Genomic DNA, 14,622 nt, shown 5'->3' with positions numbered 1-14,622 from the left:
CTGATTATTTAGAAAGCAACTAACTGCTCCTTTCACCCTTTTTCTTTTTTTTAGCATTACCAGAACCTTTGCATCAGGTAAAACGGAAAAGGTGATCTTTCAGGCACTTAAGGAATTAGGTCTTCCCAGTGGAAAGGTATTTACCAGTTTTGAATATTTTTTTATGTGAAGAAATTGCTGAATTGTTCATATTTATAGCTATAAGTTAGGTTGTTTGGATTGTTAGAAAAGCATGCTTGTGGTGCTCAGACAACTTATTCGTCACCAGAGTTGAGGAGGGATATTTACTAAGCATAAAAATGTAATAAGGCCTATATTCAGGCCAGGCCTACATTCAGGCCAGGGTTCAAAGCATCTCCGACAACACCTGACTTAGGTATCATCTCATCTAAGCTTTGCGTGCCTGTATCAAAAGGGCAGTTCAGGATTAATCCGTTAGGTGCCTAGGATCCCTGTATGGTCAACGAAGAGACTTCAGAGTTAGCTTAATGAGATTGCAAAGTCACTCTTGTGCTCTCTACATAGAATGGGGAACAGCAGGTGCCTCCAAAGTGTGATTCAGAACCCCAAAATGTCTAGAAGAAATCATAGAAAAATAAGGCTGGAAGAGACTCCAGGAAACTATCTAGTCCAACCCTCTGTTTAAGGGAGAAAAATCCCTGTCTAAACTATCACAGATAAATGTTTCTCAAACCTATTCTCACAAACGTTGAATGCCAGACTTTATAAAAACTTTCCTAGGTAATCTATTCCAGGCTTTAACCACCCTCCCTCACTATTAGGCAGTTCTTCCTAATATGCAACCTAAATCTCCTTTACTGCAATTTAAAACCATTACTTCTTGTCCTGTCCAGTGTGGACACAGAAAACAGTTGATCATCATATGCTTCATAACACCCTTTTTTTTGTATTTGAAGACTTATCAGATCCTACCTCAGCCTTTTCTTCTCCCCTCTAAATGACCTCAGATTTTTCCAAATTCTCCTCCTTTATCATGGCTTCATATAATTATAGAATCATAGATGAGTAGGGCTGGAAGAGACCTCCAAAGGTCATCTAGTCCAGCCCCTTGCTCTGGGCAAATGGATCTCTATCCAAACCATCCCATACAAGTCTTTATTTAACCTGTTCCTAAAACTGCACAAGCAAGGCACATAGCTCAAGGAAACCAAGAACACTGTAACTTGCCACTGATAATACAGGGAAGTTAGGGTACTGTTAAATGTCCTGCAACTGCAGAGTTGCTAAATGTACTTAAGAGAGCCAAGGAAGAGGGCCATGCCACACACCCCTGGCATATTTCTAGATGTTTAATCCTTTGTGTTTTTATCCTCTCGACTTTTTCCAGTTTGTCCAAGTTTTTCCGTTGAACATTGGTAGACAGTAATCCAGGTGAGGCCTTGCTAGTGCTGAACAGAATGGAAGAATAATTTCCCTTGATTTACTTGCAGAACTTCTGTTAATATATCTCAGTATGCTATTAGCTATTAGCTGCTACTCTTCCCAACTTGGTGTCATCTGCACATTTACTAAGTGTGCATTCAACCCCATCCTCTATTTCATTAATGAAGATACTGAACAGCACATGATCCAAGTCAGGTCTCTGATAAACCCTTTCAACAACAGTTGCCTGTTAGATACTGAGCTGTCTTTTGAGCACAATTATTCAACCAGTTATGCACCTACCTTACAGTAGTTTCATAAAACTTATATTTTCCTTAGGGTACTGATGAGAATGTTGTAGTGACTGTGTGCACATGTTCAGATTCTCCTGGTTTGTTCTTCTGGTAGAAAAACTTGCACAGAGACTCCTGAACAGACACTCAAATGCTGAATCCCTCAGCTAGGGACAGAAGTTACACATAAATCAGTTTAAGTGATGAGAAACTGGTTTAAACCTGTAACAGAAGATAAGTTCAGTGCACATAAACCAGTTTCAACATGGCCAAACCTGGTTTAAGATAAACCTGATTGAATGTAGTAGCAGACTTAACTGATTTATGGCAAACTGGTTTATGGAACTTCTGTTCCAGACCCCTTCCTGGTTTAAGTTAGATCAGAGTCCCCCAGCATCCCAGCATGCTTTTCAGCCTGGGCTGGGCTGGGCTGTCTGCTTCAGAGACCAGAGCTGGCCCCACCCTTCTCTTCCCTAGGTGGAAACTGCAGCCAGGAGACAGCAGCGTCTGCCTGGCTTTCCCTGTTGCACCCCCTTGTGTCTCACTGCTCAAGCAGGGTTTCCCTTTCCCCCACAGCACGGACCCCAGGCGGCATCTGGTCACGGTCACACCACCCCCATGCTAGTTAATGCTGAGCGGTGTCTATGTGTGTGTCTCCAGTTTCACTAGGACAGAGGCAGACAGGGCTTGTTGGACCTAAGCAACAGGTCAGCTAGCAATGTCCCTCCCTTCTTCCTTAAAAATGCTTTGCAACAAGCTGTTTAAGAAGAGCTTGAACTAATGAGAAAGAGGATTTGTTCTCTTGATGGGCTGATAAGCTTTGTGTTCTGATAAGCTCCCTGCTAGCTTCTGGCTTGCTGTCAGTGTTCAACGGGACAGAGAGAGGTGAGAAATGACCTGGCTTGCAATGAATGCAGTGCCTGTAAGTTTGTTGCAGACAGTATGAAGAAGCAGGGAGAGGGAGATTGAAAAGCTCAGTCTTATCAACAGATGCACTCAGTCCACACAAGCAATCCTCCTTCCCCCCCACCCTTTGCCTCAGAGTGCTAGCTGGGGGCCGGGGTCTGTCAACACTCCCTGCTCCATGAATGGGGAGGTGGAAAAGCCTGGCGAAGGCTGATTCACCCTTCCCCTCCAGGTACACCCTGGCTGGGGACTGTGTAGGCCAGGGTGGGGGTTTAAACTCCTCCCTAATCATAGCGTCTTGCCAGGACCTGGCCACACCCTCACCTCCCCCCTCCCTCAGCTCAGAACTGTGGAAGGGAAGGGAGGACTCATTCTAGTTCCCTCTGGTTTCTAGCTTGATCCACTGCAGGCATGTGCTGGCATTTCCTGAATTAAAAGTGATGTCTTTCTACTTGCAAATTGGTTCGGTCTCTGCATGTTAGACTAACCTGCAAAGATTGAATTAATTCAGGCTTGGGCTTTTTGAATGTCTGTCCCTAGCTCTGAAGAGCAGAGAGCTTGCAGTGCTGATGCTGTGCAGTCAGGGGGCCTCTGTGTACACATCTCATTATGATCTGCAAGCTTCCCAATATGCTTGGCAGCAGTGCACAGAGGAGCCCCTATTAGCTGACCCAACCTGCTCTGTGTGTCCATGTAGCTCAGTGGGGGAATTGTGAAAGGGCCCTGTTCTGTTCCCTGCTCAGTTGGAGCAGCAGAATCCAGAAAGTGACACACTGTCCCCATGGGACCGGTGGGGGAAGTAAAACACCTGGGTTGCTGGAGGTCTGTGCTGTGGTTTCTATCAGAAGAGAACGTGTACAGGTATTCATTCTTCCAGGGGAAACTCTCCTAGAAGTGCTATAATCCTGGTTGGTCCTGGGTTATTTTCCTTTCAGAGTAACAATTTTTGCCTTATGAGAAAAATCCTGACCATCTCTACGGTCATGGTTTCTACAGGTTGAACAGGAATTATCCCAAGAGAAATTTAATGTCTGTACATGGCCAGTGTCAGAAACCTAGCTAAAGTTTGGGTATATCAGATCCAGTGGTTCTCCTCATCTACAAAACCTGTCATCTTGTCACAGAAGAAAATCAGGTTGATTAAGCCTGGCTTTCTCTTGATCAGTTTATGGTTGTTACACCTCCTCAACTGTTTTCTAGGTGCTTAGAAATAGATCCTTTCTTTGATGATATGCTCCAGTATCTTTGCAAATATCAAAGTTAGACTGAATGGTCTGTAATTTCCTGGGCCCTCCTTTTTCCTTTTCTCTAAAGACTGGCATTATATTTGTTCTTTCCAAGTCTTCTGGCTCTTTTCCTCATCTCCATGAGTTCACAAATATAATAGACAGTGGTTTTACAGTTACCTCAGCCAATTTCTTGAATGCTCCATGATTAATCTCATTTGAACCTGCTGATTTGAAAACATCCAGGTTGTCTAACTTCTAACCTGTTTTTCCCCTACCTTAGGCTAATTATCTGCTCCACTGTCCTGTGCTGTTAACCATGTTTGTCATCTGATAGCTGATCTTTTTGTGAGAACTCGGGTCACATCAACCATTATTAGATTCCTTTCCCCATTCAGCAAATAATCCACACTTTCTATGGTCTTCACCTCACTTCTGCCATGCTTCTAGAATGCCTTATGGTTGGCTTTTATGTTTCTTTATAGTCTCTTTATGGTGCCTTGGCTTTCCTGATTTTCATCTTGTAAGCTTATACCCTTATAATCACCCTTGGTGTTAATGTCAACTTCCCAGTTTTGTGAGATAAAAGTACTAGGCTGTGTCTGAACTCTCCCTTTCCCCCCCTTTCCTCTCTCCCCCCTCACTCCACCCCAGTATCTTGGGTATCTTGGGTACCTGTCTCAAGCTGTCTATCAGACAACTCCATTCAGTTGTGACATATAATGCCTAGTTCCACTTCTGATAGAGCTGAAGTGTATTTTTGGAGATAGACTACTGAAAATGTTAGGGCCATTTGCTGAGATAAGTGAGAAGAAAGTAGAGGAAGTAGTAATAGTGCCCACGTTTTACCCCAAAGCCTAATGGTTAAAGCTTTACCTTTGAAAATAGAAGACCTGGGGTTACAAATCTGGAAGGACTAAACCTATATCTCCCACTTCCTAGCCCTAAACAGCAGCCTGTAGAATAGTCTAAAGGCACGCATTAATCCTCCTGTTGAAGCTGGACCAGTGCATAACCATGTGGAGAGAGAGGGAGAGAGAGAAAGGAGGGGTCTGCTTTTGTAACCTAGTGGTTATGACCTTCCAATATCTATTTTTCCTATATTTAGGTGAAGTTTAGATGCCTCCCAGCAACTCTAAATTACAATGCAGCTGAGGCAGGACGTAGTTGCCATGGAGTTCCTGAGCATGGCATCTACCTAGCTTCTGAACATGCTAGAAGTGCTAGTGTAGATGACAAGAGAAAAATGGAGGCACCTATGATTTTGGTTCCTGGCAGAGGGGCATTTCGAATTGCTCTTTGTAACTTCTGTGCCTACACTTGGCCGGAGTCCAAGTTGGCTCTCAGTGTTATTATAACCTTTGCCTAACGTTGGGGCTTTTTTAAATGTCTCAGTGAGTGGAATATAAATATTCTAAATTTGCATTGTACCTTGAATTGTTTTTTTTCCTGTCTTCAACAGGTAAAATGAAGGCTTGCCTTTTTTATATCTGCTTTTTATATAGAATTAATGTTGTGTTACAGCCAGAATATTGGCACATTAAATATGTCTGTAGCAAGAACAAATTGAGAGCTGTTTTTAGAATGTTTAATAGAAACACATGCACTAGGTAAAGCTTTAAGATACTGAGTTGACACACGCCTTTTTTCTAATACTAGGACATGCTGATAGAGTAAGAATAAATAAGCAGGGGTTTGAGGACTCATCAATTTTTACCCTTCTTTGCAGAATGATGAAATTGAGCCTGCAGCATTTACTTATGAGAAATTTTATGAATTAACACAAAAGATATGTCCTCGTACTGACATAGAGGAACTCTTTAGGAAAATGTAAGTTAAATTTAGTATTAAGCTCTTTTAAAATGGTTTTATTATAGTTTTTGTTTCTGATACTACGCTACAAAGACTACCTATTTTTTACTTGTAATACCATGAACAGAACTAGAGGACAGAGCCAAAACTGTTTTCTTCACCCTTCTCTTCCCCTCAAGCTACCAATGAAAAAGTTCACTCCGCATTTTAGATCAACGTTTACATAAATTAAAGAAAGCACCTGGAACGTTTTTTTTTGCATTGGCTTTACTAACTATCAACAATTTTAACTTGCTCCTTTAGGTTTATTAACACAGTATGTTAACTAACTAGATTAAGTCAGAAGTCTGATTATCTAAGAGTTTTATCATTCAGATTCTTCTCAAGTAGAGGACTTACATGTTTTATGAATTAACATTGGTTAAATAATAGCAAAGACAGAAAGTATTATATTACAACAAGCACAGACAGTTAGTATGTTTTCCTTGGCAGTCTCTCTTCATTTTGAGAATACACAGCTGCTTCAGTGTTAGAAAATTAGGTTTTTGAAAGTATCAACAATGTCAACATGTAAATCATACCTACTGTAGCATCATATATGAAAACTTACATTTTCTAATAAATTTCTTTTCAGCAATGGAGACAAAACTGATTATTTAACGGTAGACCAATTAGTGAGCTTTCTAAATGAAGTAAGCTTTTTCATACATTAACTACCATACAAGTCTGTCTGCCGTGGCTTGCTTCTTCCAGTCTTCTCATTGCATGCATCATGCCATTATTTGCTATGCTTCTGATCTGCTGATCTTTCCATTATGGCAACATCCAGGTGCAAAAATCAGCTCCAACCTTATATGTTCTTGTGCTTTCTATATGTTGCCTTTGCGGATTGCTTCTGTTGATTACTTGCTGTGGTGTGTAACTTTTGTTGTGTTTGTTTTATAAATTTTATGCTGTTATATTCAATTCAGTTAAACTAAAATACACTCACTGTTTTATTACAAGCAATTGCTTTTACTTTTAGACATCTGATTGTTGGATTTGCTGGTTTTTCTGAGTAACAGGAAAATGACATGGGCTTTTAGATGGAGTAGTTTGATTCTCTACCATCAACGATCTTTTCTACATATTGCAAATCTATGGATCTTAAAAATAGTTTAGTAGAGATGTAATTTTGAACTAAAAGAAAAATAAAATGACAGCAGTATATCTTAGATGTATGTTTATTACAAGGTAAAATGAACTACACAGTATTTCTTAAAATCTAGTTCCTGGAAGAAAAAGTATTTAACAAAATATTATTTTCTTCTATTCCTAAAGAATATTAAAGTGGGGGAGTACGGCCCAGTTTTAAGTTATACATCCATTAAGTGAATTTGACTAAAATTACTTCAAAAAATCAATTACCAAAACCAAGGAAATATCCCAGCATTTGGACTGTTAAATACTTATCTATGGCCTATAAACTTCTTCCTCTTTTAGTTAGGGTCTTTTAGGGAGCTGGTGGGTTATCCAAATACTTTTTTAATTGCTGTTTTTTAATTTTTACATGAAAAGATTTAAGCAAGTTTCTCCTGCTTCAGGTTAACATCATATCTAAAGGTGGGACTTTTTTTTTTCTTTTTTTTTTCTTTTTCAAAAAACAATACTACACCTTACTCAAAGGCAAAATAAACAAAGAAAGTATTATAAAGTCATAAAATATGCATTTTCACTAGTCTTATTAATGGTGGAAAATACAAATACTTTTCAGTTTCTCTTCCATATAATCCCCAATCCTGAAAACATTTATGCACATTTAACCTCATTATTGTGATTAGTCTTATTATAATGAATTTTCTGTACCTACTTAAGCATCCTTTTTGCACTTGGGTTCAGAACAGAACAACTTCAGTTGCTAGAAAGCTACAGCTGCCCCTCCACCCTGTATGACTCTTCATCCAAATTTCATTTTAGGAGGGGATGAACATCACTGTTTGAAACATACTGTACTTGCCTAATACAACATGAAAGGCCTTGGTTTATTGACTGTTCTTCCCCTTCTCCCCCCTCATACACATACAGGTGTGCATGTTTATTTGCGGTGTTAAAAAGGAATCATGTTAGCTCCTAGACAGATTACTTTTGTGAAGTTTTTAATTTGTTTTTCTTGAATTATTTGAAAGAAAAATGAATGTCCCTTTAAATTCTACACTTCCAAGAATTATCCACCAGCTAACATCCCAGGGCTCTCATCCCTGCAAATGTTGGAAAGGCTGGGTATTTCTGGGTTGTCTTTACAGAAAGCAGCAGCTGAATTTTTGCCTCTTCAATGCTTTGTCAGTTTACAGTCCTTTTAAACTATTAGAAACTTCCCTTATCTGGCCAACTGTAAAGGAGTATGCATCCTTACCCTTACATTTTTAAACATAGGAAATCTGTACCTAGTCCTTTAGCTCCATGTTTGAAGGTTGAACCTAGTACTGAATGCAGCATCTGACCTATTGAGTGGGACATCCTATGCTGAGCACATGATATCACTGGTGTAGTCTCTGTGCTGGCTTTCTTTTGGTCTCTGAACAGAGTTTAAGATGATGTTCATGATTAGTAAGGTGCTAAATGACACAGGACCTTCCCACATAAGAGTTAATTTCTCTTCTTGTGACATCTGGCCACCACTGCAATGAGCAGAAGTGCTTACCCTGGACAATATAAAAGATTATTCTCATTATGAAAGGGAGGGAGCTGCTAGCAACACGTTCCTGATTAAGACATCTCTCTTCTGTTCCTACTTTACCAATTGACCCTGAAGTTAGTGATTTTTCAGCCAGGCTGAAGAAGGATTTTACTTTACAGCTTGTTAGCAATAGATGAGGGAACAAGAGGCTTTTCTGGAGTTTTCCCATATTTATTGTCCTTTTGGGGGAGGAAAATCTGTTACCACTATTTAACTGTTAAATGCTGCTGGCTGACAATTAATTTAATTATATACCAGTGTTAATGCTGCAGGGCAGTTTTTATAAATGTAATTATTGTCAGGCACTCAGAGCTCTTGTTGGAGGTGTTCTTTTTTAAAAGTCAAGCTAAAGAAAAAGTAGAAAAAATAAATTAGACCTAAAACTACTTGGACTTATTCTTGCCATTCATTGCATTCACAAAGTTTAGGTTAGCCCTTCCACAGGAACTATGATATATATCAGTTTAAATTATTTTGCCAGGGCTTCCCTCTTCTGGCAGACAAGGAAAGAATCTGAAAAAAAAAAAGAGCAAATCCTCATTTGAATAACCTACCACCTTTTAAATATCACAGACACCTTTCTTTCTGTTGCATGTCAGAAATGGGCAAAAAACCCAAAAGTAATTTTAGATGTCAATAATCAAGGCAACTTGGAAAAGGGAGACCACCTCTGGTGAAGAAAATGGTCTTTCCTTTTTCCCTGTCCAAAATGAATCAGGATTTTTCATTCCCTTCAATCTTACATCATTCACCCTTATATGGCTAAGGAACATCTAGTTTGCTGTCTAATATAGTAACTTGAACAAGTAACAGCAGTTTTGTTGGACTTATGTGATTGGTCGTAGGGCATGTTGTCTTAATGGGTGAAACCCCATGCTTTTAATATTGGTCAGCTCAGTTATTTTGTGTTACAATTGCTCTGTGCCTCCAACTTAACCAGCATTTACATGAGAAAAGCTCCTTGACATTAATTTTTGTAACACCTTGAACAAGTCTCAATTAGTCCTGATTTTTTCATCATTAAATAAATGTAGAGAGATATATTTTACCCAACTTAAGAAATAAGATAATGAGCTGTGATCCTGACTACAGGCAAAACATCTTGCTGTTAGTTTCTTGCTGCCTTTTATTTTAACCCCAGTTGCTATGAAGACACATTTTTGCCTTTTCCCATTTATTTTGTTCCCCTGTCACTTCAGCTCTGCTTATAATTTGTGGGGAAAGTGAGGGTGGGAGTGAAAGCACTGTTTAGAAAGAGCCTTCCCTCTGCTTCCCCTCAGATGTTCCAAATGGTGCATTTTCACTAATGGTGCAAATGTTGTCACTCCTCATGAATATATATGGTAGGCTGATCAGTTGCATGCAAGTGTTGTGCTGCTAAGTGATGCTTAGCAAGATGTGTCCTGCATTTAGCTGCTTTCATTTCGTATTTCATCTTGAGTTTTACTTGGACGTCCAGTTAGCCAATCTATAGTCAATTCAACTGTGATACTCCAGATGCTGCAGATTGTCAGCCGCATTATCTAAAGGATGCTTCATCAACTGCATGATTAAATTGGCATTAGTTGTAATTTCTTAGAATGAATCAAACACGCACACCATTGTGTGGATTGTAAGGAAGAAATCACGTTGCTTATTTTTGATTGGATATGCCTAGATATGGAACAGATCACAAAAAAACTGATATGTAAGAAATTACAACAAAATGTGTAGACTGTCTCTATAAGCCACATGCATCCCACACTGTCCGCTCCTAAATCACTGATCAACAGTATGCTGATGGCTTACGTTAAATTTGTGAATCTTGCTTAAATGACAGCTCTGAAACTGTGCACCTACCTGGGTTAAAGAAAGTGTTTCCATGGTCATATTTATTTATTTATGTTTGCTTGCATCTGCTTACATACCACTACTCTGTGGAATTTTATTTTATTTTTTAATGGAGAATCAGGCACACAGTGTGCAGCTGTAATTCAGAGTGAAATAAGTGAAAATCTCATTGCACAATCCAAAGTGAATATTTAGTGAATCAGGCTTTTAGTGATTTGTTTAAAGTCATTGATAAAGTGTACCTAGAATACCTAAATATAGTCTTAACATTATCTGTGTAAGATATGATGAAATCCCAGTATAATTAATTTCTATGACTTTGGGGTTAGTATTATGAAAATTTTTAATTATTTACTTATTTGCTCCATGAACCTACACTGATTTTTCAGAAAGTTGAATAACCCCTATTTATAATATTCACAGAAATAAGCATTTTAATTTTAGTCAGGTATAACATTGAATGTACAAATTAATTAGGCCTATCAATTTGTGTGACCTGCGTAAAAGAATTGTGAATAGAGTGAAGATTTACAAAATAATGAAATAATAACTATTACATGTTAACATTTTATTAACATATATGCCATATTCATTATTTTAATTTAATGAGTGAACAGTACAAGTTATTACACTTGACTCTTTTTAGAATTAATTTTATAATCAAACTTGCTTGAGCTTTTAATACAACCATAAGTAGGTTTTTTTCTATATTATGCTAAAATTTACAGTTAGGATATTCTGTATGTTCTAGCTTTAAAATTGCCCATCTCTTTCTTTCTTTATCATCATTAATAATGAAACATTCTTGAATAATAGTCATGCATTATATAGTCCTGCTGAATTCTGTCATTTTCTAACCTTAGCATCAACGAGATCCACGACTGAATGAAATTTTATTTCCATTCTATGATATAAAAAGAGCAATGCAGATAATTGAGACATATGAGCCAGATGAAGACTTGAAGAGTAAAGGTAAACAAGTCTTTGTATGGGGGAGAAGGAATCTGCGTATAAAACTCTAGCATCATATTTCTTTAGACACTTGGCTAACATTGTCAAAATTGTGTAAGCTATTTAGGGGTCTACATGCCTGTGGAACAAAAATGTCATTTAGGCACAGATAGACATGATGCTTGAAGTGTCACTGAGCATACCGATATGCATGGCAAAAGAGGCGCTTTAAAAATGATGCTCAGAAAACAAGGAACATCTTTGAAGAGCTTCTTGAAAATGCCTGTACGCAGGAGGTTCCTTGGTGGTCCGGCATCCCGTAGTGTTCTGCTCCCCGACCTCTCATCCACCACTTGGGGCAGGAAAGGGGAGCAAACAGACAGTGATCTTCCTTATGTGCATTCAGCTGCGCTTAGTCCTTTAGAGGACCAGGGGCCAAGAGCCATGCAAGGATTTCTGCTTTCCTACCAGGAAAATTCCTTGCGTGCCAGAGACAGCCAAGCACATAGCAGTCTTGAAGTACTTCAGTAGGGGAGGGGAGGTGAGGAGGCTGCTGGCAAGGCATTCTTGTTTGTAGCCTTAGGCACTTTGGAAAATGTTACCCTGTGCTCCTGTTTGCTCACTTAGGCATTCCAATACTGTAGAAATGGGCAACAATAGAAAACCCCAAGATCAAAATCATATAGCAACAACACATTTAAAACCTTCTAATTCAGATCTTTCTGGGAATTGAAGAGGCTGACAGCATAACTAAGTCCTGGGGGCTTCTCTAACTTACAACAGTCTAGCTGGAGTTGTTGCAGCTCACAGTACTACACAGAAACTGCATTGCTTCCAGCTGTGCTCCTGCCCCTGGCATACTTTTTCCAACCAGGGCTTATAAAGGGGTCCTTGGGTTGCTTTCCTTGATTCTTGCCTCACAGTAATCCTTCATCAGGTGGCTTTGGGCAGGGCTCTTAGTTCATACCACTGTCTTTGCATCAGATAGTGCATAGCAAGACATTCTTGTTGCTTATATAGAATCTATGAGGAGACAGCCTCTCCGTAATGCCCAAGTATTGGAGGAGAAACCTTCCTGCACTGCTTTGGCAACCTTATGAGAGATATGCCTCATCAAGAGTAGCATACTTCTTACAACAAAACAATCTTAAGACACCCTGGAATCCCATTCTTCTCTTCTTCTGGAGTCATTGCGTTGGAATTTTGAAGTGTCCAAGTCTCTAGAGGCCAAACTCATTTAATTTACTATATGAAAAGGAGGCTGCCAGTGCTATTCAATCTAATCCGTGTCTGTGTACTGTTCAAATGTCAGTGTCTTTCAGATATCTTCCCAAAATACACAAGGTACAGTGGAGATATTCCTTCCAGAATGAAAGATTGTGCACCCAAGTTTCAAGTGGGGAGAAACTAATCAACTCCTGGAAATAGAGTTTTAGTAGACTGAAAAGGCAAGGATTTTACAACCCATACACTGTGTCCAGAAATGGATGCTGACCATTAATCCTGTTAGCTAGCCATTGGGTCATGTTAATGACTTGAGCTCATTACTGTTTTAATTGTTTTTCCAGTTAATAGTTCGGTTGTTTTGTAGCCAAAGGCAGAAAGAAACAGCTTTTTTCTTCCAAATTGTTGTTTCCTCACCAGCATGGTGACTGCGAGCCACCCTTCTTCCCAAGTTCCAAACAGGTCCTTTATTTAAAGTCCTCTCAGCAAAGCAAGTGAAACAAACAAAAATTATGGCCATTCTCCCCTCAAGCTATCAGGCCTTTCCAGCCTCCACAAGATCCTTCCTACCTCCTTGCTTTCTTTCAGATAGCCTTTTTAATGCTCTTATCTGGAGACTCACCAGTAGCCAGATCTCCTCCACCTGTACCTCAACAGCAACCAAGGCTAGCTGCATCTTCTGGGTTCTTAAAGGGCCTGCACCAGTGGTCCCTAGCCTTGTTAGACTTGAGGAACCCCTTGGAAAATGTCAGTGCTTAGTTTTCACTTGATTTTTTGACTACAGAAAAATAATAGAGTAATACTCCCATTGCAAAGAACTTGGAAAAACCACAACAGGTCAGAATGCTTAACACTCTGGGTTTATGTTGTGAATCATGTTTGCACACCTAACAGTGCTAACATTGTGTGGCATCCTGTGGCACCTCTGAAAAGATCTCAAGGCACCCCAGGGTGCAGTGACATCCTGGTTGAGAATCAGTGGCCTGCTTCTTGTCACAGTGATTTCATGAAGATTTTATCCATATGAAATTAAGAGTTACAGAGAAGCTGATGATAGCACCCAGTGGAAGCTAGGCTTTCTGGTGGCTGTTCTGTGAAGTCCAATGCTCATACTGAAGCCTCTGTTCAGCAGAATACTTCAGCATGGGATGGCACTATATAGGAAATTGAGACCCCATTCACTGCACGATAGCAGTTCTACCTCAACCATTGTGCAGCAAGAGTAAAGGATCAGTTGTTAGAACTGTGGGTGCTTCTACATGTGCAATTAATGTGACTGAATATACTCTGGTTCAGTTTGAGCTAGAGTAAACTAATCCCAACATTACCATCTGTATATGTGTTTAAGTGCAGTAATTTACTGTGCTGCCAGATACCTCTTGTATCTGATAGGACTATCTGGCAGCACAGTAAATTAGTCTACTGTGCCCTAATTGCCACGCATGTGTAGATGGTGATACTTTACTGCGCAGCAAATTAGACTGCTGCCCAGTAAAGCGTCTTGTGTAGACATACCCACTAAGGAATAACTACCCCCTCTTTTTGTGTTCTACAGTAAATGAATAGTTCAGTACACATCTTCTTCCAGAGAAGAGCACCTCTAGAGTCTTCTTTTTTTGGCATTGTTGCTTGTGGGTAGATCAGCCTCTTTATTAAAGCCCTTATAAATATTCACCATGCTTTCCCCGTCATGATTTTTTTTTCTGTCATTGTTTTTTAGATGAACCACATGCCATCCTTCAAGATGTTTTTCTGCTATTCTTCGTTCCTTTTGGGAGATGGCAGGGAGGGGAAAGAATCTCATGTCTTAAGCAGAGAATGCAGGTTTTAGGGTTTGGCTCTCCCCCCACAGACACACTGTCTGTGGCGAAGTGGTTTGCATCAGTTTTCCATATGCTTCACCCATGACTGAGAACTAACACAAAGTATTTAAGCCCCAAGTATAACTTTTTTCAGGAAGTTATGAGCAAGTAAAAATGGAAGGCATTGTGGGTTCACTATTTGAAGACAGGTCATGATAAACAAGATAAAATTGAAGCTGTTGCACCATGTGCTTTGCCAAAAATGGGGCTCCAATCTGTGATATTAAAAGGTATAATCTCCAAATTAATTCCAAATATATTTATTTAATGCAAGTGTTCAGAAGATTAACTCTGTTTCCTGACACCCCTATGTAAGTTGTTTTCAGGGGTAAATTCTGATTTTATTTAGACCATAATCTATCTCATTATTTGCTATAATTTATGAAGCACAAAGCAAAGAAAAAAGGAACATCAAAAGT

General features: G+C 39.3%; 1 protein-coding gene across 6 annotated transcripts in view; it reads left to right on the top strand.

The window, feature by feature from the left end:
- The window catches only part of PLCB4 (phospholipase C beta 4), a 353,722-nt gene that overhangs the window by 247,829 nt on the left and 91,271 nt on the right, over positions 1 to 14,622 (top strand). For all 6 annotated transcript variants that reach the window (XM_019500820.2, XM_019500821.2, XM_059720203.1 and 3 more), the window contains 4 exons: positions 55 to 136; positions 5,538 to 5,638; positions 6,255 to 6,312; positions 11,030 to 11,138. In XM_019500820.2, coding sequence (XP_019356365.1) covers positions 55 to 136; positions 5,538 to 5,638; positions 6,255 to 6,312; positions 11,030 to 11,138 — 350 coding nt within the window. The remainder of the gene's footprint in view (positions 1 to 54; positions 137 to 5,537; positions 5,639 to 6,254; positions 6,313 to 11,029; positions 11,139 to 14,622) is intronic.

This window comes from Alligator mississippiensis, chromosome 1 (assembly GCF_030867095.1).
Source record: "Alligator mississippiensis isolate rAllMis1 chromosome 1, rAllMis1, whole genome shotgun sequence".
NCBI lineage: Eukaryota > Metazoa > Chordata > Crocodylia > Alligatoridae > Alligator > Alligator mississippiensis.
The sequence above is the reverse complement of the archived record's forward strand: the minus strand, read 5'-3'. Positions and strand labels throughout refer to the sequence as shown.